Raw genomic sequence first — 22,299 nt, 5'->3', positions numbered from 1 at the left:
AACCACTGAGCCATGCCAGCTGGGCTGTCTTGACTTTTTAGGAGACCGTCTCTGTCTTCTAAAATCTTACTGTATATATCACCTGACACATAAAATGGAACTCTCAAATATTTAAAAAATAAACATTTATTTTGGAAAAATTTTAGGTTTATGGAAAAGATGCAAAGGCACTATGGTGACCAGCTTTTAATTTTTGACAGTCTTGTATAAATTTTGTTCCCCTGATTGGATTTGTATGGTTTTTGAGAACAGTTTCTTCTGTATACCTAATGCTCAGTAGGGCAGGGCACATGCTATCATGAAAGCAGCCACACACATACAACACTTTACAGCGTACAGAGAGCTTTTGCATCCAGTGTTTTATTTGTATCCTCCCAGGAGGTAAGGTCCATGAATTTTTTGTGTGCCTGTATCCCCAGGGAAAGCACAGTGCCTTGAGCAGCTGTGGGCAAACTATGGCACGCGGGCCAGATCCGGCCCGTTTGAAATGAATAAAACTAAAAAAAAAAAAAGACCGTACCCTTTTATGTAATGATGTTTACTTTGAATTTATATTAGTTCACACAAACACTCCATCCATGCTTTTGTTCCGGCCCTCTGGTCCAGTTTAAGAGCTCATTGTGGCCCTTGAGTCAAAAAGTTTGCCCACCCCTGGCCTAGAGCATAGTAGGTGCTCATTAAATAGCTGGTGAGTGAACGCATGATTAAGTATGTGAACTATGCAGGGCAGCTATGATTATCTGTGTTATAGATGAGGGTACCCAGCTCAGAGAGCCCAAGCCACTTGTCACTAGGTCATAGCAGCTCGGTATTGACAAAGCTGGGATTTGATTCCAGGCCTCCTGGCCCCTCCTGGGCCCAAGGCCTGTACTCTTTCCACTGGGACATATGCATCCCTTAGCAAACACCTGTCAATCGAATCATCCATCCCTGTCCTTTCAACACATTCACATTCACTGTATTTATTCGAAAGTTTGGAACACTTGGGAGGACCATCTCTCAGAAGCTGTTTCTGATTCTTCCCGTGTGTTTTCGTTGTTTTTCACTTCCAGCCACCACTGCCCCACGAGTCCAACCTTCTCCAGCAGCACGAGTCTGGTCTCAGCTCCAGTGGCTATGAGCTCAGTCAGTACATGGCAGATGTCTCCGAGCCATATGTCCCCACGGCTTCAACAGTTTGGAGACCAGTGCAGGCTGGTGGGTGCTGAAGTGATCAAAGGAGTTGGTTGAGTCTGACGGGAAGAGGGCCGGAGGGCAAGTTTCTTGGAAAGACACCTTACCCTGGTTTCCGAGAGTGGAGCATTGTTGGCCTCATTTGCTTACCTAGGTCTCCTGGGCAGAGAGGCCAACGTGGCTCTGTTTCCCACCTTTTCTCTTTACTGGACATTGCATCGTAGCGGATTCTTGGAAGGGAACCCTGCCCCTAGCCATCACCAGGCACACCTTGGTGCTTTTAAGTAGCAGGTGAAGGAAGTGAGGACTAGAGTCAGTTTGGTAAAGCAAGGGCAGGCCACAAAGCATCGTCGCTGTGTCTGGACGTGGCTGACTTGTCTAGTCCTGGCCTCTGTCCATTGCCAAGAGTCTGGGCCTTGTGCGTTAATACCATTTGGACCCACCACAACATCCTTGCATTATGTTCTGACATATTCCCAGGGGCTTAAATCTGCTTCTACTTTTGTAGCCCACCCAGAATCTTTAGACAGAAATGTGTTTGTGGCATCCTGCTAAGTAAAGAAAAGCAGTGGCAGCCATGCTAACAGTGTCCACCTGTGTCTGTTGGTCAGCGGCTGACTCGGCAGCTGATCCCAAGGCACCCATGAAGTTCTACATCCCCCACGTGCCTGCGAGTTTTGGGCCAGGAGGTCAGCTGGTGTGTGTGTGTCCCAGCTCTCCCAGTGACGGGCAAACGGCCCTTGTTGAACTGCACAGCATGGAGGTAAATAAGAGTCTCTGTCCCCAGAAGGCTCCCTGCTTCCCTTTGCCTGAGCCTGGGCATCTCCTGGAACAGGGGGCTCTTGTGGGGAACTGGGCGGGGAGCTTCTCTGGAAGAAGTGATGCTGGACTTACATTTTCCCTGAGATGCTATTGGCTCAATTTCAGCCACTGGAGAACTCGCTTTCTCCACGAGGCATGAGCTGCACTTTGGGACCACAGCCTCGGGTTCTGATACTGGGCTTTGGATGGACACTGTCTTGGAGAACAAATCTAATTTTTGTTCCAGGTTATTCTTAATGATTCTGAGGAACAAGAAGAGATGAGAACTTTCTCAGGACCCCTGATCAGGTAAATTACCATATGAACTGCTGAGTAAAGGCTTTTGAGACCTACACAGTCTTCCTGCCAAGAATAGGATTTTGGGGGGATTTGTTCTTGGCTTCTTTGAAAGAAAATGTCTATCCCCACTGGAGGAGAATTTTCTGTGCTACCAGACAGAGCCTAATGTAGCCTGAGCCTTTTTGAGAAGCAATTTAATAGTTGGGGCGGGGGTTGGGGAGAACAATTAATGTGAAGGTTTAAAAATCTAAAATCAGTTCCATTTTGCAGAGGTGACATGGGAGGAGGTTTTAGCGTTCCGTGTTCCTAATAGACATTAGTGGGGAAGTGCAGCACCGCCTGGGGCATCACAGACAAGTGGATCATAGTGGGGAAAAAGGCTTGCTTTTTCTGGAAAGGAAACTTGATCTGCGTGAATTCCTGGATGGTGTGCAAGCCTGCCCTCTGCAGGATTGAGCCAGAACTGCTTTTAAATGCCCAGTCCCTTCTGATAAATATTCACTGTGCCTTTTGCGGTGGAGTGTCCTGACTGATGTGAGCACATCTGGGTCCCGGCCCTAGGCATCCTACTAACTAGATATACCATGGCAGAGAGGTCATTTAACTCTCTCTGGCCTTAGTTTTCCCTTTAAGAAATGATGTAACACTGGCTCTGCCCACTCCAGGCAGTGGCTGTGAGACACAAGTGAGATTAATACACATGGAAGCCCTTGAAATAGCAACACCATTATATAAATGTATTCTTAACCTGGATCTCCCCCTCTAAGAAAATCCCCATCTAGCATTTTGACAGTTCTTTTAAGTAAAACTGAGTGTGTCTATTTCTTACACTCAGGTATACAGATGTGGGTAGAGCACCAAGTTGGGTATTTTGGACACTAGGATACTGGTCCCAACTGGGCATTGATTTTATTGAGTAGTCTTAAGCAAATAATACTGCCTGTTTATTGAGCACTTAATATATGCTACATAGCTTGCTAATTTCTTTTTTGTATGGAGGTAGATTTTTAAAATTATTCTGATCTTAGGGGGAAAAGCGGAGGCTCAGAGGAGATAAGAAAGTTTTGTCAGCTGAGATGTGGCAAGCTAGATTTAAGTCCAGGGTTGTCTGACTCCAAAGAGTGCTCTTGCCTGCTACCCAAGTCAGGTATTTCAGGTCTCGGGGCCTCAGTCTCCTCATCTGTAAAACGGAGAGAGTAGATGCGAGAATCTCTGAAGTTTCTTCCTGTTCCACAAAGAAACAACTGTCCTGTAGCTGTAGACTTGTTATCCCTGTCCTGGTCCCGGCGTGTTGGGGCCATCCAGCACCCTCACACTATGGGAGGAGCCCACGGTCCTGCATGGGGAAGAGTCTGCCCGTTCACCCTCCGCTCCCTGAAATCTCTCCATAGGGAAGACGTCCACAAGGTGGACATCATGACGTTTTGCCAGCAGAAAGCAGCTCAGAGCCGCCAATCCGAGACACCAGAGAGCAGAGACGCAGCTCTACTATGGCAACTGTTAGTTCTCCTTTGTCGACAGAATGGGGTGAGTATTACCTCTCTGATGGGTGGGCAGGAGCAGGCTGTATTGAAATGTAAGCCTTCCTGGGATAAGTATGATTTGGCTTATGACATAATAATAAAAGTTAATAGTAAAGAAGCAACCAGATTGCTCAGATGTCAGTGCCAGTTGGCCAGCACTGACCTTCACTTTGCCCTTCTCTACTGGCCTGGGTTGTGGTGAAGGTGTTGGGCTACTGCACCAGCCACATGATACTCCTATGAGAGTGTGCACATTTCTGATAACCGTTGCGGCACCTGAGTTTGAGACACAGCCATCCAGCGCTGGCCTCCCAGGAAGAAGGCAGGCCCTCCCGTGCCTGGCCTGCCCCCATGAGGATGAAGAGGATTCTTTCTCTCTCAGGATGACCCTCTTTGCCTTGCAGTCCATGGTGGGGTCTGACATTGCGGAACTGCTGATGCAAGACCGCAAGAAGCTGGAGAAGTACAAGAGGCAGCCCCCGGTGGCCAACCTCATCAACCTGACCGACGACAGCTGGCCAGTGCCCAGCTCAGGGACCCCAAACCTGCTCACTGGGGAGATCCCCCCGAGTGTGGAGACACCCGAGCAGATCGTGGAGAAATTCACTAAGCTGCTCTACTACGGGAGGAAGAAGGCAAGTGCGCCCCCGGCAGGCTTGGTTTACAAAAGTAACCACTGTCTGTCCCCACCACTCAGCCCTCCAATTAGATGGGGAATATATATTCATTTCATAGCACTGGAGATGGGGAATATATAATCAGAAAATAAAAACACCCATAATCCTACCATTAAAAGGTAACACCAGTTATCGTTTTGATATATTTACTTCTAGCATTTTTTCTCTGCATATATATTCAAAATAAAATGATATATACAATTATTTCTTTTTTTTCTACAGTAAATACTCTCATGGCATTAAAATGTACCATTTAAAAAATGGTTGGATAGAGTGGGAGGAGGTAGAAGAGAGTATAAGAAGGACAAATGGTGATGAAAGGAGACTTGACTTGGGGTGGTGAACACACAATAAAATATACAGAGGATGTGTTATAGAAATCTACACCTGAAACATATATAATTTTATTAACCAGTGTCACTCCAATAAATTCAATAAAAAATAAAAAAATTTTACATGAGTAAAAAAAACAAAACTGGTTGGACAATATTCCATCATATGAGGGCATCATATTTTATTTAATCAATCCACTATTGTCAACTATGTGGGCTATCTACTATTTTGTCACCCAGTATAAATTATACAATTTGCACACGTCACATAAGTCTTTTTAGGATAAATTTCTGGAAGTGAAATTACTGGGTTGAAGGGCATGCACTTTTTAAAAGTTCTTCACGTATATACTAAATTAGTTTCTGGAAAGTTTGTTTACAACCTGTACCCCCACCAGCTATATCTGAGGTGTGCCTGCCAATATTGAACACTTTACTTCAGCAGATGAAGTGATGTCTTGCTTATTCTTTTGATTGTAAATTAGACAACGTTATTTTTACATTATTTCTTTACATTGTTATTGAGCTATATTTGATAAATAAAATGGTAAGCTATTTAAAGTGTACATTGCAGTGATTTGATATATGTATACATTGTGAAAGGATTCCCCCCATCGAGTTACTAGTGACAAACCCATCACCTCACATATTTACCTATTTTTGTGCCTTGTTTAATTTTGAAGTCAAACTCACATTTTACAAAAGGCTTAAATTAACTTAAATATTCGGATACATGACTAAAATCAATGTGAATCAATTTTATTTAAAAAAATCAAAAGATAAAAAGAGATATAATGGGGAACTGGTGCCCCCACCTCTTCTGCTCTCCTGTGAAAGCAGCCACAGGTGGCATGTAAATGAGTGGGCGTGGCTGTGCTCCAGTAAAACTTAATGGACATAGACACTTGACTTATATATAATTTTCATGTGTAATGAAATATTGTTCTTTTATTTCCACCCCCGCTCATTTAAAAAAATGTAAAAACGATTCTTAGCTTGTGGGTTGAATTTAGCTACATTTTGTTGACCCCTGCTCCTTATACTATAGACATATCTTCCTCATTATGCCTTATGGCTGCACAGGTCTCTATAGACAAATTATAATTAATTGAACCCTTATGGATTGACATTTAGATTCTGTCCAGCCTTTTGCTGTTACAAACAATGTCTCAATGGCATAGATAGTATAGGTGTGACAAATTTCTAGATGTGGAGGTGTTGGGTCAAAGGGTAGATGGTTTGTAATTTTGGGAGATAATGACAAGTCACCTTGTTAGAGGTTGTACCAGTGTGCTCTACCAGCAATGTATGAGGTTGGTTGAATCTGGGGGCGCGGAACCCCTGGATATAGAGGGCGACTGTGCCATCTTGCTACTTGTTTTATTTTGAGACTCAGTCCTGGGGGGGAGGTGCTTCTCAGTTTTGGTGCTCAGGTTCATACAAGTATTGTGTAACTTTTGCTTGCCATGAGGCTAACTGGAAGCTGTGTTTGAGGGGGAGCTAATGAAGCAGCATGATGGATTTTGACAAAGTGGAGGCTGGAGAAAGGGACAACTGAGAAATACATGCCAGTTAAAGCCCATTTCCCATCTGAGGCTCTAAGAGTCTTCGTGCTCAGGGGGCAGTGGTACCTAAGCACAGGGAAGGTGAGCGAGAAACATTGAATGTGATGCTTTGTTTTCAGGAAGCCTTGGAGTGGGCCATGAAGAACCACTTGTGGGGCCACGCTTTGTTCCTGTCCAGCAAGATGGACCCAAGGACTTACAACTGGGTCATGAGTGGGTGAGCTGGGGACTTGCAATGGAGACCAGTGGAGCAGAGTGACCCCCACCCAATGCAGGGGACAGTGGGGAGAAATCTAAGATGCATTGAGAAGCCCCCCACTCCAAGCATCTTTCCCGTTTCTGTTTTCTGAGCTGGATGTAGCATTTCTCTTTCCCAGATCTTCTAATCTGGATGCAGACACATTCTACCTGCCAAGCTGAATAAAACATTTTAGTAATATTTCCCAGAGTCAGGATTTCCACAGAGTAAGTGGGTTTCTATATTGCAGTAGCCTTCTTCCTTGGGAGGGGCTGTTCTAGAGAGTTCCATAAGTGAGGGAATACAAATGATCATGTGAGGTTAACGGACAGAGCCTTAGGACTGAGGATTAGTACATGTCTGCTGTTTAGTCTCGCAATGGAGTTATGGGTGCTGAGGAGAAGGTAGGGATACAGGTAGCAGGACCACGAGCTGTGGTAGGAAAGGGGGTTATGGGACTGGGAATTAGATCAGGAAGTCTTCATCTAGGGTGGTGGGAGTTGACAAGACTGAAGGGGTACGTTTAGTTAGAAATCATGCCGGCACACCAAGATCCGGGTGCCAGGTGGACCAGGACAAATGCCCAAACCAGGATGAGATAGGAATGGAGGTGTGAGTACACAGCCAGCAGTTTGGAATAAAGTGGATGAAACAGCAAAAGAGCATCAGGGTCACTGGAGGTGGTAGGTGTCGGGGTGCTGGGGAAGGTTTCTGAATAGTCCTTTAGGCTCTTGTTGGCCTCCATGGGACAGATCTGTGGCAGGGACCCTCCCAGGAGAAGCCGGCTTGGGTCAGACGGTGAGACGGATGGCACCTCACAATGTTCATCTTCTAGTGTTGGTTCAAGCTGTGAAGCCCCCCTCTTAGTTTCACTTTATTTAAATCGGCCGGGCATCCTGTTGAGCAGAGGGTTAGCTAAGAAGATGGACATTCTAAGTTCAGTCTGTGGCTCAGGCCGTCCCACTCCCGGGAGCCTGTTCTGCACGATGGCCTCCCTGGAGTCTCTTTCTTACACCAACCCTCAGGCTTCCCAGGGCCTGGTACCCCCACTGCACCCCGTTCTGTTCAGGGGCTGGCCTGGTGGAGAGCACCAACGCTCCATTGCGACATGTGCTCTGAGCCCGCGAGGCAAGGGCGCTGTTAAATAAGTCGTTGCTCTGGGGGTGCTTCTCCGGGTTTTGGAAACCAGTGTCCCACCTCCCCACATAGTAGCGTCCTCTCGGCTGCAGATTTTTGCCTCGGGCCATTGATTTCCCATGGTGCCCGGTGAATTGCGGAAAATCTCTCTTTCTGAGTATGCTTAAATCTCAGCTCAGCTGTGGAGCTTATCACATGGCTGTTAAGCACATCCTTTGGTTTGTCATCATGACCGTTGCTGGTCTCTGTTCTACGCCTCTCTGGTTACTGAAAATGGCTATTCAGTGCTTGGTAAAAGCTCTACAGACCCAGGCTAGCGGTGGGCTGGGCATGGAGGAGGGCTGCTGCGGTGGGGGGGAGGGGGCTGGGAAGGAGGGGCCCACAGGGAACAGGTGCAGGTTAACTGCTAGGGCTCTCCGGGACCCTTTGAAACGTTGGCGGGTCACCTCCATGATGGAGGGAGGCCTACAGAAATGGTTGCTCAAGAGTTAGGGTGTCAGTGCCAACGTGCAGAAAATCTCCCCCAACAATGGGACCTGCCTGGGGTGTGTGGTGGAGTGAAGATTCTGTCTCCCACCCCCCTACCCTCCCCCCAAAAGTGGGCGTGACAGCAGAAAAGCAGAGGGACTCTTGTCCAAAAGAAGCTGCTACAATCAGATAGAAATATATCCGAGGCCTGTGCCTCATGGGCCATGGGTTGAAGGCTCTCTTGGCGTGGTCACCGCTGATGGTCACCTCTCTCCACAGTTTCACAAGCACTCTGGCGCTCAACGACCCACTGCAGACCCTCTTCCAGCTCATGTCGGGGAGGATCCCACAAGCAGCCACGGTACCCTTTACCACCTCAGCACCCCGAGGGTTTAGGGGGTGGGGGCTGCTCTGGAACAGGGGATGGCTTTGAAGAGTAAAAATCAAGATAATTGTTTGTTAATCACTTGCCATGTGCTAAGCACTCTGATGCGAATGATGTCATTTAATGCGTGGAGGTAGGGATGACTGTCCCTGTTTTGCAGACGTGAAAACTAAGGTACGGAAGTGTGAGAGGACCCACAGTCACAGAGCTAGTGAGCAGTGGAGTCAGGATGGGCCCAGGTCTGTCTGATTCCAAAGACCTTGCCAGTCCACACTAACACAGCTGCCTGCTCTGTTGTGAATAACAAGAGACTGTCCTCTAGGCTTCTGTAGGCTACTTTCCTTTTCCTCCATTGCACCTTGATCTTCAAAGCTGGACTCAGAACTTACACATTGTCTAGAGTTGGATATGGCTCAGGTGACATCTGAGGCCAGCCGGATGGTTTTCCCATTTTCAGAGACTACATCAGTGGTCGGCAAACTCATTAGTCAACAGAGCCAAATATCAACAGTACAACAATTGAAATTTCTTTTGAGAGCCAAATTTTTTAAACTTAAACTTAGGTCTTTTGGGGGAAGTTGATTAAAACGTTTTGAAGCTAAAAAAAAAAAAGCCATATAGGTAGGTACATTGTTATTAACTTAATTAGGGTACTCCTAAGCTGGCCTTTGCTAAAAACGTCCTCAATCTGAGGGGTCAACCTCAGCAAACGTACCCCCACTTCTTCTAACGCCACTTCTTCAAAATAGACTCGCCCAGGCCAAAAACCGACTTCTGTGCATGGGCCACGAAGTTTCAATTGCACTGTACGTGCGCGCCCGCACGTGGTATTTTGTGGAAGAGCCACACTCAAGGGGCCAAAGAGCCGTATGTGGCTCGCGAGCCTCGGTTTGCCGACCACTGGACTAGGTCTTTTTGCTCCAGCTACTCCTTCCTTATGTTTGAAGTCCAGTAATGAGGATACATCTTGGTTGATAGTCTCGGTCAGTTTTTTTCTTGGGATGCAGGACGCTCTTTTACTATGTGAATTCTTATCTTACAGTTCAGAAAAGTTTTCTTGAAGTATATCCTTCAGTATTTGTTTTGTTCTGTGATTTTGATTTTCTTTTCAGGAACTCCATTGATACACATTTCATATATAGGTGAACTATAGATATGTGAATTGTATACAGGGATGGGCAAAAGTAGGTTTACATTTATGAATATGCGAAACAGTTAATAAAGCTATTGTAATAATCATAGCCTACATGTTTTTTTTCTACATGAAACACTGTAAACCTATTTTTGCCCACCCCTATATATAATGTTCTCTTTAAAAAACTTTATTATTTGTTTCATTTCTTTTTTTTCCTCCTTTAATTTCTACCCTGCACATCCCTGATTGTGTTTTCATCAGTGTCTTTTAGTTTTTATGTTCTTTTCATTTTGGTCCTCATTTCTTTGGTTTTTCTCCCACTTCCTCCCTGAGCTCTGCAGGTCACCTCCTCTTGTTCCCACCACCTCTTCCCTGAGCACTCAGAACTGAGCTTTAGGCCCTTGCTTCTCAGAAGTTGTTTCATCACTTTATTTTACTTAAATTCATGAGAAAATATTTGGTGACAATCTTTGTTTTATAACATTTCATTTTTTTCTGGTGAATGTGCTTTTGACCTTCCATTTGTTTTTTATGTTACTTCTCGCCCTTTATCTTTGCAGCACGTTTGTGCAGACTCTGTGCTTGTTCCTTTACAGGGGTTGAGCCTTCCCTGGCCCAGTTATTTGTGGGAGGTTTGTGCTGGGAGGGACGAGGGCATCTCCTGGTGTTTCCTGTGAATGTCTGTGTGGCCTGCGCTGCTCCTCAGCCAGTGGAGGTGGCTGGGACCCTCTCCCACTGTGTTCTGCCTGCTTCCTCCTGGATGCACCTCTGTTCACTCGCCATCACTTGGCAGCCTTGGCTTGTATTTTGAGGTTGGCGTTTCTGCCGACACCTAGCGTTGATGAAAATGGACCTCACGCTTTTGCTTTTTGGTTTTTCTTATTGCTTGTGCACAACTCCACACAAAGGAAAGGGAAATGATGACTTATGTGCCCCATCATCAAGCCAACTGGTTACACTGGAACACAGAGTCCGCCTCCCCATTCGGCCGAATGCCTGCGCTCTGCAGTGAGACTGCATCATGTAAAACGCAGGAAATGATGCGGTCAGTGTACGGCCCCGTGGCTCAGGGCAATGGCAGAGTTAGCTACATGTTCCCCACTTTTAGGTGAGAAAGCCAGGGAGTCAGAGGTGATGTGCCAGCGCCGTATTTGATCTCAGTGTTGGAGAGTCTCCTGGCCTCACAGCATCCAGTAAAAACTAGACCTTAGTTACTTGTGAGGAGCGGTGTAGTGGGGAAAAGGCACGACCCCCGGAAAGCACAGGCGTGGGCTTCTCGCACAGGGTAACCTAGCCGCTGCCCCTTCCTGCCGTGTGAACTTGACCTTGTTCCTTAATCTCAGAGCCTCAGCTTCTCATGTTTGTGGGCATTTTGATGCCTAACCAATAGAGCTATTGTGAAAATTAAAGGAGAGAGAATATCTGAACACATCAACCATCATGCTTGACTTGTTGAAGTTAGTTAATAAGTATTTGTGTTCTCTCTCTCTCTCTCTCTCTCTCTCTCTCTCTCTCTCTCTCTCTCTCTGTGACTTTTAAAAATCACTTGTGGAGGAGGCAGAAAAATGACTTCTAAGTTTTTGTTATTTTTAGCAAAGGCTTTTATTTGTTTGTTTGTTGGTTTCTTTAGTTTCAGCAAGAAAGAGCCTGGCTCACATGTGAAGATGGGGATATAATAGCACCCAAAGCGTGGGGTTGCTCCTAGGAGGAATGCTTAGCACAGGGCATGGCTCATGGTCTGAGTGTAATAAGTGAGAACTGCTATTAGGATTGCGACTTATTATTATCTTCATTCTCATTCACACTGCATTGCCCAGATAAACAGTAACTATAAAATGGAGTCGGCTAAAGCTTCTTTTGTTCCTTGGGATAATTACAAAGACCAAGTAATTGTGAATTGTTTTGACCTCCACATCTTAGCTATTACTGCCAATCTCCTGCTCCACCCGCTCTATGTAACAGTTGGAAGTTAGGCTGGTCTGCAAAGCACCTCTTTTCTTAGGTGTGTGTGTGTGTGTGTGTGTGTGTGTGTGTGTGTGTGTGTGTGTATGAGTGTGTGTTTACACCTACAAGTAATTTATAAAGTGAAAACCAAGTGTAAAGCACTATGCTATGTACTTTACCTAACCATCTTATTTTAATATCAACAGAAACCCTCTTAGGTAGAAATTATGATCTCCATTAAAGAGAAGAGGAAACAAAGGTTTAATCACATTGAGAAACTTGCTCAAGGTCACACAACTAGTAAGAGGCAGGAGTCCAGTTGAATCCTGGGCCCGTGTTATTTCTTTGACATTATGTTGTTTCTTCATTGATGTTTCCTGCCCTGAAATTCCCCTTCATCCAGGAGAAGGGTGGCCCGGGGCCAGAGGGTAGGAAAAGCACCCTTTGTGTGGGGCTTGTCTTACTTCCACATCTTTGTTTATACTTGACTGCCTCCTGGTGGAGATCTGCTCCTGCATTGTCACCGGAGCGGGAGGGGCACAGCCCTCAAATGGGAATGAATGGGGCTGGGCCACTGGGCTTGGGTTTTTCATTCTCCAAGTGCAGATAGAAATTAGATTTCATAGGGTTGCTGCGAAGATTAAATAAGGTGACGTATGTGAGAGGGCTTTGTAAAACCAGGAACTATTAGCTCTTTGTAAGGTATTAAGGAGCCCAGTGTTCCCCTGACTTCTAACAGGCTAATGTGGACACTTCTCCTCGAGAGCCCAGGGTGTTTGGTCTTCCTTCTCCCACTGAAGCATCAGGGTTTTATTTTCATTTTGTCCCTAGCTATTGGGGCCTGGGGACACCAGGAAGAAATTTGAAAATTAGTGATTAATAAAGTCATTTATCTATCTTATCCCCAGCTATGTCTGTCTGTATGTATATGCATCTGCCTGTCTGCCTATCCATCCTCCTCAGGGTTTTGCTCTTTAAAAGGGGAACTTGAAATCAATGAATGGCAGTATTGCAGGCAGTGTGGTGGGTGTTCCCTGAACTCTTCCAAACCAGGACATAGACAACAACCTCCTTTACCTCCATTCTGGCCAGCGCTACTTTATTGAATAAACCTTCATTTTTTCCTGCTGCTTTTCAGTGTTGCGGGGACAAGCAGTGGGGAGACTGGAGGCCTCACTTGGCTGTGATTCTGTCGAATCAGGCTGGGGACCCGGAGCTGCACCAGCGTGCGATCGTCACCATGGGGGACACCCTGGGTAAGCAGGCCTCGGCACCGTCCTCCTCCTCTCCTCTAGGGTGGCCCCAGGCCCAGCACACCTGTGCTTGGGTTCTTGGGTTCTGTGTGGGGCCCACGTGTATACCTCAACTTGCCTTTGACCCAGGAGCCTCCGTGTTTTGGGGACAGAAACTTCGGGGAAAGGAGTGTCCTTCTGGCTTCTCTGTTTCCCAGAAGTTCTGCAGCTGTAGGAGGCTCCTCTCAGCAGGGGACCTTCTATCTCTGGTCAGACTCCCCTGAGGATGAGCTAGGACATGGGGCATGTGGCCTCCTGTAGCCGCTAGTCCTGCAGTGACCCAGCTCAACCAGACAGGAAATTCTGTTTGTGCCTGAACCACCCTGGGTAATTGTGGAGTCTTTATTTCTATCCTCTTCCCGTGAATGTGGCCTTATACACACGTAAGGACTATTGAACGTTTCGGATCAGTGGCTCTCAGATTTGGTCAAGGGGCAGGACATGGAGAAATCATGGTTCTCTCTGTGCAACTCTGTGAAACGTAAAATAGCTTTGTGTAAGGTTGTGCCAACCCAGATGGCAGGTCACTCCACAGCTGGGTACAAAGGGAACCTGACATTTGTTGAGTCCTTCTTGGGTGCCAGGTGCCTCGCTGGGTACTTTACCTACTTGAATTAACTCAGTTTTGAGGTAGTAGAACATTTTAAACCTGGGAACAATTTGGTATTAATGTGATTTTTATGAGCACCGAGAAAAGGCTGGTATTGTTTGATTTTAGCAGGGACTGCATTAGTGCCCCAGGAAGCCTGATTTAAAAACTGTCCCTCCCAATGGAACTGTTCCAGCTCAGGTGTAGGCATGTCAACTCGCTTTTCACCCTCAGGAAGGACAAAAATATTTAGAAAATTCCTAATAAAAAATCCATTAGGAGGGACATGAAACAGTGCCTTATTGTGGCTGAAGAAATTACAATATAATGTCTGAAGCCATAAATGTGGTGGGAGAGGGACTGAGTGGGGTTTGGGGTCTGTGAGGCTTCTCCCTCTGGCCTCTGAGCCACTCTTCACGTCTCCATCCCACCCGTGATGGGTGCCCACGTGGGCGTGTTCATGACTGGGGCTTTTCCTCCTCCTGCAGCTGGGAAGGGGCTGGTGGAGGCAGCTCACTTCTGCTACCTTATGGCTCACGTGCCCTTCGGCTACTACACGGTGAAGACGGACCATCTGGCCCTGCTGGGCAGCAGCCACAGGTATGTGATCTTCGGGGCAAAGGAAACAGGAAGAATGTTTTCTGGGGCATTGATTTAGCCCTTGGTGGGTTTCATGCCTCCGTTTTCTTGTGTGAATTTTAGCTACCACCGGTCCTGTCCTCTGGGGTTGTTTTCTGCACGGGTCTGGGCAAGGAGATGCCCAGTGGGGGCCGCCTCACACCACCAGGTGGCCTTTGGTGTGAACGGGTGCCCTTGTGTTGTATTGTGCACCGCTGGCCACGTGGTGGCGCCCTGGGTCCACGACCAGGGACTGTTTCTTATAAAATGTTAATGTGAGCACCTTGCAACTGTGTGTTAGGCAGCCCTAGGCAAAACTGGAAAGTGGAAGAAGTTGATGTTTAGCTCCTACACCCCTGACTTGGCGCACAAGCTACTGATTTGGTGCACAAGCTACTCGAAGTTCCACCTTTCACTTGTTCTCTGTTGGCTGTAACATTAGGCTTTTCACATAGGAGGACTTTAATAAGCCCCATGAGTGAAAGAACAAAAAGGCCAATTGGCTCCCTAGCAGTCCTCCACGTTCTGGACCTCTTTTCCCCTGTCCCTGTAATAATTAAGGTATCCTGAGCTCTTACCAGGATATTTATTTGTGCCAGTCAATTTATTTGCATTATTTCCTTCCATCGTTACAAATGTACCTTCTAGCAGCGGTTCTCAACCTGTGGGTCGCGACCCCTTTGGCGGTCAAACAACCCTTTCACAGGGGTCGCCTAAGACCATCCTGCATATCAGATATTTACATTACGATTCATAACAGTAACAACATTACAGTTATGAAGTAGCAACGAAAATAATTTTATGGTTGGGTCACAACATGAGGGACTGTATTTAAAGGGCCAGAAGGTTGAGAACCACTATTTTTTTATCTTCACTTTATAGAGGAGGGAAACCAAGGCACAGAGAGGTTAAGCAACTTGTCTAAGATAGCACAGCTGGTGTGGGGTCAAGTTGGACTTGGAATCCAGACTGCTGCACCAAACTGCCTACAACTGTAGAAACACCCGTCTTATTGCCTGCTCTCTCAAGGCCCTGGTCTCCGATAGCACATGGTTAGCTTGTCAGAGAAGCCCATCTGTGCCAAACGTGACAGTAAGAGTGTGCGGGTTAATCTGTCTCCCTGCTATATTTGTATTATACCAGGAAATGCCTGGAGATAGAGTCGTAAACCCAGGGATGGCCCTGGACACTGGTGAGCTGTTGAGGGAGAAATTTGTGGCACTAGGGACTCTGGTCACAGTCACCCAGCCGGCTTCCTCCCTGGCTGAGTGAACATCCAGTGTAGGGACCGTCACTGGGTTTTGGCTCAGCAGTCTCCCCATTCTCTGCCATGCGTCTCTGTTTGGTGCTCCTGGAGTGTCACATGGCTCCCCCTTTGGTGCCCTGTGGCTCAGGCTGGGAGTGGCCTGTGACAGGTGCACATCCTAGGCTTGCAGGGCACCCAGGTGAGCTCTCAGCAGCATGTTTCAGAGGAGGACGCAGTGCCCCGCCCTGCTGGGAGGGAGAGCAGCCTGCCTTAGGGACCCTCTAGCAATGAGGGCAGAGGATCCACCCCCCCTCCCCACAGTGTGCACCCCATTCCTTCCCGAGGGCTGGTGCAGTGCGGTGTTCTGTTCCTTCCCCTGGAACGGAGAAAAAGCCTTCACTCTGGAGGCCTGGCTCTCTTTCCTGGCCAGGACAGACCCCCTGCCAGGATGGGTGCAGCTGGTGTTCAGCCATCTTCTAGGATTCGAATTCCTCCCCCGATCTCCACCTCAATCTCTTTTATTATTATTCCCTGGTTTTAGTCAAGAGTTTTTGAAATTTGCAACCACTGAGGCTATCCAGAGGACAGAAATCTTCGAGTACTGCCAGATGCTGGGCCGCCCTCAGTCCTTCATCCCTTCTTTCCAGGTAACTGACCCCACAGGGCCAGCACCGGGGCTGTGGCAGCGGCTGCGGGCAGCTGGGTCTTTCGCTCTGCTCTTTGGCACATACTAGCTGGGCTAAGTCACCTACCACCTTTTCCTCCTTAGCTTGGGTGTGGGAAGGATTAGCGTTTCTTTCTAGGTCCCCTAAACGCCTGCATTTTAAGATATGAAACAAAAGGCGGCAGTGGCCTCTGCTGGAGGCTCCCGCCTGGCTCCTGGCAGGTGAGAACCCTGCCTGGGTCCTGGCTGCGCAGCGCTCTCTCCCTTGTCCTGGGCCCACAGCCACCCTGCACGGGGTGGGCATAAAGGCCCCACTGCAGGGAGCGGAGGGGCTGCAGGCTCTGCTCCCTCTCCTGCTGGCCTGCTTCTCTGACCTCTCTCCACTCCTCCTGCTCTAACTCTGCAAATTCCTCCCTGTTCCGTCCTCGGCCCCCACCCTCCTTTCTTCCCCCCAGGACTTCAGCTGTGCGGGTGGCGCTGTCCTTCACAGGCTCTAACCTCTCTTCTCAACTTCTCTGCTGGATGCCCTGCTGTCACTTTCAATTCATAAAGCCTCCTTCAGTGCCGGCTCTAGTGGCCCAGAAGTGACACACACATACACACCCACCACATGGAACACAAAACAAAACCTGCAAAATGAATGCATTACTATAGACAGGAAAATGGCCCTATTAGTAGCTTCTTTCAGAGTTTTCCCACAGACTCGCCTTGTCCAGCTCCTTGGGGTGCAGGCCTCTAGTCTCTTGCTCCCTTCTTGAATCAGCCGCCTCTGGTTATCGCGGGGCTGATAGTAATGAGATTAGCCAGTTCTGGTGAATGCGTTCTACATGCCTGGCACTGGGCTATTATGCTCCTCATGTGTTATTTTTAATCCCGTGAGGCCGGTGTGATGACCCCCATTTCACAGAAGAGGAAACTGAGGTTCAGAGTTATGGGCTCACATCTCTTGCACATTATTTGTTCCAAGTACTTTGCATGGATTATCTCATTTAATCGTTATGACAACCAATGGGTAGGTAGTGAGGAAACGGAGGCACAGAGAGGTGGGTAGCCAGTGTTCCACACCCAGCATGGAGCTGGGATGTGAACTTGGGCCTGTCTGTTTCCCAAGCCCTCAGGCTCCATCTCGCCCTGTTGTATGTGTTTCTGTGAATGTGAACCTACATTTGTCTGGCGTTAAGCCCCTGCACCAGAGCCATCTTTTCTTCTGGTGTTTGTCCCCCTGGCACCTGGTCCTGTGCCCCATGTTCACTAGGCTCTCCAGGGATGTGGGCTGCATTTCCATGGTGACCAGGGCCTGGGGAGACTGAGTGGATATGACTTCATCCCTTTGTCTAGGAGCTGCAGGCTGCGCTTGGACTTGGGCCCAGGCACAGACAGAAAGCCCCCATGGCACGGGCCCTCTTTGGTAGTTAGATGCCAGAGTTTGAGGAAGCTGGCAGACAGTTGACTTCCAAGAAGTCTTTTCTTCATTTCTTTCTTTCCATCCCTGCCTGGGTGGAGAATTCACTGGCCCTGTCCCTCTTTGCAGGTATATAAACTCCTTTATGCTTCCCGGCTGGCAGATTACGGCCTTGCGTCCCAGGCCTTGCATTACTGTGAAGCTGTGGGCACGGCCCTCCTTAGCCAGGGAGAGAGCAGTCACCCTGTGCTGTTGGGGGAACTCATCAAGGTGAGCTTCTCAAAGGGTTCTCTGCAGCCGTTTTATCTGCAGCGTTCAGAGCAAGCTATTGCCAAGCGGCTTAGACTCCACCGTTCATCGCCTCCGAGCCTGCTGTAAAATAGGAGCCCGGGGTTGTCTTTGACCATGCACGCATGCCCAGATGTGATAAGCAGAGGCCTGACATCGTGCAAAGAAGGAGGCTGTGGGCGGGGACGAGGGGGGGGAGGACTTGGGATGGGGGGGACGGGGAACCAGGCGTATGCAATGCAACTCGTTCATTCTTGCATCTGCTTCCCTGGTACAGCAAGACTGCACGTGAAGGTGAAACATTCTAATTATAAAAGCTGAGCTTAGAGAATATACTTTAGTGATTAAAACAGGAAATGCCCCTTATTAAAATGCTTTTAAATGCATGGAATACTTTATCACCTGTGGGATATCGTTAAAAAAAACAAAACATATCCACTTTTAGTTCCTAGGGAAGAAAACAATCAGGCAAATAGTTGTTCCAATTAATTGAAGAAAAATGCATTAGCTGGAGAGGAAAAAGGCAGCCTACCGTCAATATTTGCTTTGCTTTAGACGAGGCCCAAGTGTTGGGTTCCTTCCGCAACCAGTGAAATCGGTGGTGCTGAGCTCCTTACTCTGAGATTCCTGCCATAGGATGATGTTGATAGTGAGCTCAGGGACCCAGAATGGAGGAGGAGGAAAGTTTTAAAACTTAATAATGGAATACAGTCTTGCAATACAAAGTAGTCCCTCGACCTGCTGCAGGGGTCACCTGGGAGCTTGTTAGGGATGCAGAACCTCAGGCCCCACTTAGTTCTGGCATCAGAATTAGCATTTTAACAAGGTCCCAGGTGGTCCTAGGATTTTTTTTTTAAAAATCCGAGAGAGAGAGAGAGAGAGAGAGAGAGAGAGAGAGAGACATTGATGTGAGAGAGAAACATGGATCTGTTGCCACCCGTACGTGTCCTAACTGGGTACATGCCCTGACTGGGGATCGAACCCACAACCTTTTGGTGTACAGGGTGATGCTCCAATCAGCTGAGCCACCCGGTCAGAGCATGAGCACGGAAGTTTGAGAAGCACTTGTACAAAGCAGACAGCTTTGTAGGACATACAGCCCAGTAATCGTTTCTCCTCATGTTTCACTTAGTATTTAACACCAAGATGGGTTCATTGCTTATGTATGTTGCAGTTTTGGGAAGATATCTGCTGGGTTTGCTCTCTCTCGATTACACTTTATAATCTAATTGACAAGTGAGTTAAGGCACTTTCTGCTCTTCCCTTATTGCGTCTTTCCCCATTTTCTTTCCATCCCCGTTACTTCTCTCCCTTGGTTCCCCTCTCGTCCCTTTCCCTCTGCCCCTGCCATCTGGACACCTGGCGCAGCTAGCAGAGAAACTGAAGCTGTCGGACCCGCTGGTGCTGGAGAGGCGCCGCGGAGGGAGGGACCTGGAGCCAGACTGGCTCGTGCGCCTCCGGAAGCGGCACCAGGAGCTGGAGGTGAGTGAGGCGGGAGCGGGTCAGTGTGCGGGCCCTCTGTTTCCCTCTGGACACAGAGGGTGCAGGCACTGACTCCATGGAGGGCTGTGGGGTCCCCCCTCATCCTGAAGCCCCCTCTGCTGAGCCGAAACGTTTTCCTGTGTTCGCTTGTGAGACAGTGGGGCCTTTTCAAAGTCATTCCCGCCTCCCTCTCTGTGGTCCCAGAAAATACCCTTTGTGACGATCAAGGCTTCCATCTCCCTGTTAGGAACAATGGATCACAGTGGACCCGCCTCGCTTTCATGTAATGTAGGGCATTTGCTTAAAAGACTTCCAGGCCTTTCCTTTTGGTTCGGACAATTGCAAAAGCTGCTGGTAGTAATTGTGACAATAATTGGAACAGGGCTTCCTCCATCTTCTTTCTCCCACTGCCTCTTAGAAAGGACAAGTGGAATTTTTAAGGCACAACTGGCCTCCCTCCACATGCTGCACATACTGGGGCGTTGAGTTCCTGCACTTGCCCCTTCCTGGGCCCTGGTGGTCTGGTCCCCTGGCCCCTGCCTGCTCTGGCAGAGCTGGGAGATGAGAGGGCTGAGGCCTACCCTCCTGACCTCCCTCACCAGCAGCCTCCTCCCCCACCAGCTCCTCCTCCTGACCTCCCTCACCAGCAGCCTCCTCCCCCACCAGCCCCGCCCTCCTGACCTCCCTCACCAGCAGCCTCCTCCCCACCAGCTCCTCCTCCTGACCTCCCCCACCAGCAGCCTCCTCCCCCACCCCCCAGCATTTGGCTGGCTGAGGTTCCCTCACCTTGTCATGTCCTCTGGTTTCTTTTTTATTTAATTTTTAAACCATTATTCCCTGTTCTTGTTTCTGTTTGTATTGCTTAAAGGATTTTCCTTTATTTCAAATAGCGAAAGGCATCGGCAGACACTGGGAACCCCCGTTCTGCTCACCCAGACATTTCAGGAGCCCAAGGAACAACAGGTACCCAGACTGATGAGCCCAGTGTGTAAGTAGCTGACTCTCGGGACCTGGGTATAGGAGAGACATCACTGGACGCATGTTAGCCTCTCCCTTCCTGGAGCATCCTCCCGGCCTGTGTCAGTCTGACTCGATGGCCCAGGCACCTCCTCACACAGCTCCTGTGGCCCCGGTCATCCTGACACTTCCAGGTGCCCGCCCTGTTAGAGTTTCTGCCCAACATCCAGGTTTTGATACTTGTTACACTGCATTGTTGTCTAATGTTCCAGCTCTGTTACTACAGTCTCCCCAGCTGAATACATTTCTTGAGGCCAGAGATGGCGTATGACCTCTATTTCACGTTAGTGTTGGGGACGTCTTAGGATTTTTGAGCTGTAGGTTGGCACATACATTTGAAATGTGTTTCAAAGCATTTCAACACATACCTCCTTTCCCCTCAGGATGCCTCTGAGTGTTGGGTTTGCAGACATTATTGCCCCCAATTAATTCCATGCCCTTTCCCCAAATTACACCCCACTGTGGAGTCAGACTGAGGCCTCGTCTCTTTACTTCCGGCCACTTCCCGCCTTAGCTCTCCCTTCAGGGACGGGTGAGGGGAGGCCGCAGGGCAGGTCTGGGCTTCTGTTTCTTGGCTGTGTTGCCATGTCACAGAGCCTGTGAAGGTGAAAGAGGAGAGCCGGGCTGGTGTCTCTGAATGGCCGCTTCCGCTAGAAGCCGCTGTTGGAGCAGGTGGGTCGGCCGCCCACTCCAATCCCATGACCGTGGGCCAGTCAGCAGAATGGCGGAACCAAAACAAACCCACCAGGGGCCCTTGCAGGGCCAACACTCGACTTCCTTAAGAGCAAAGCCATCATTTCTGTGGTTTGATTTGCATTTTAACTGACGTCTTTCTAAGTGTTACATACCCAAGCCCACTAGGAAATCCTTGAAGAAGAACGTTCATCCAAACATAACCACGTGTGGCTTTACATAAGATGGCAGCCTCTGCCCTCCCACCCCGCTGGTGGAAGGCTCAGGGATCATACAGGTGGTCAGGGAAATGCTTTTACCAGCTCACAGTCGCAGGCACTGAGTGGTGTCACAACTGCTGGGTTGTACTTGTCATCACATGGGTGGCAGCCACAGCGAGGGGCCTGTCCCCGTGACCACCTCCCAAAGAGGATCTGGGAAGGAAGGTGCCCGGTGTGTGGTCCATGTGAATGTGACAGGTCTTTCTTTCTCTTCACCCTGTGTTCTTAGGAAACACTTTCTACCAGGATTTTTCGGGACATCGAGGGGACTCAGAAGCCACTGGGGACCCCTCTGCCCGGTGGCCACCAGTGGAGCCAGTGGGCCCCGCCTGGCCCAGCCCACAGCAGCCCTTGCCCCTCCAGCCAGGCTCCTACCCAGCGGGAGGAGATTTGGGACAGACGGGGGTCCCGGTGCCTCTTTACTCGGTTCCTGAGGCCCGTCTGCCAGGGATCGGTGGCAGCACGGCAGTGACAGAGGCTCCTGGAGGAAGGCCCTGGGCAGAAACCCAGCAGCCACCCCCGCCCCCTGGTAAGACCTGTGCTAAGCTGGCAGCCTGGGGTGCGGAGTTCTGGAGGGGAGGAGGCCGATGGGGAGAGGCAGGGACCAATGGGGAGCTGGTAAAGACCTGAATGGGGTGTGCACATGCTAGAGGCCCTACTGTGTGTCAGCCTGGTGCTGGTGCTCTGCATGCAGCCAGGGGAGATTGCTCTCTCCCTTCCACTCAGCTCTCCACTGGGACAAGCATAGCGCGACCAACAGCAGCCCCCCCCTCCCCCCAGGCTCTCAGTTTCTAGGAGAGAGGCTGCAGGTGGAGAAGGGAAGAAAGTGCCACCTGCACCCTGAGCCACCGTGAGGGTCAAGTCCTACTAAGGCCAAGAGCTCACTGCCTGCAGAGACCTGTGTTCCCATCCTCTTCCCAAGCGTCTTAGGCCCATTAGGCTTTGGACAGCAGGGCTGAGTGTGGGTGAGCGGTGCTGAACGTTTCCAGGGACGTGCTAGAGCAGTGGTTCTCAACCTTCCTAATGCCATGACCCTTTAATACAGTTCCTCATGTTGTGGTGACCCCAAC

At 48.9% G+C, this 22,299-nt stretch overlaps 1 protein-coding gene across 2 annotated transcripts in view; it reads left to right on the top strand.

Annotated features, from left to right (window-relative positions):
- Nucleotides 1-22,299, top strand: part of SEC16B (SEC16 homolog B, endoplasmic reticulum export factor) — a 46,472-nt gene that overhangs the window by 17,940 nt on the left and 6,233 nt on the right. For both annotated transcript variants that reach the window (XM_014456034.2, XM_023753964.1), the window contains 14 exons: nt 1,053-1,197; nt 1,785-1,936; nt 2,222-2,283; nt 3,666-3,801; nt 4,202-4,432; nt 6,491-6,588; nt 8,494-8,575; nt 12,817-12,934; nt 14,048-14,159; nt 15,965-16,070; nt 17,619-17,759; nt 19,146-19,259; nt 20,150-20,222; nt 21,459-21,758. In XM_014456034.2, coding sequence (XP_014311520.1) covers nt 1,053-1,197; nt 1,785-1,936; nt 2,222-2,283; nt 3,666-3,801; nt 4,202-4,432; nt 6,491-6,588; nt 8,494-8,575; nt 12,817-12,934; nt 14,048-14,159; nt 15,965-16,070; nt 17,619-17,759; nt 19,146-19,259; nt 20,150-20,222; nt 21,459-21,758 — 1,870 coding nt within the window. The remainder of the gene's footprint in view (nt 1-1,052; nt 1,198-1,784; nt 1,937-2,221; nt 2,284-3,665; nt 3,802-4,201; nt 4,433-6,490; nt 6,589-8,493; nt 8,576-12,816; nt 12,935-14,047; nt 14,160-15,964; nt 16,071-17,618; nt 17,760-19,145; nt 19,260-20,149; nt 20,223-21,458; nt 21,759-22,299) is intronic.

The sequence above is a fragment of the Myotis lucifugus genome, unplaced genomic scaffold, assembly GCF_000147115.1.
Source record: "Myotis lucifugus unplaced genomic scaffold, Myoluc2.0 scaffold_54, whole genome shotgun sequence".
In the NCBI taxonomy this organism is placed as follows: domain Eukaryota; kingdom Metazoa; phylum Chordata; class Mammalia; order Chiroptera; family Vespertilionidae; genus Myotis; species Myotis lucifugus.
The sequence above is the reverse complement of the archived record's forward strand: the minus strand, read 5'-3'. Positions and strand labels throughout refer to the sequence as shown.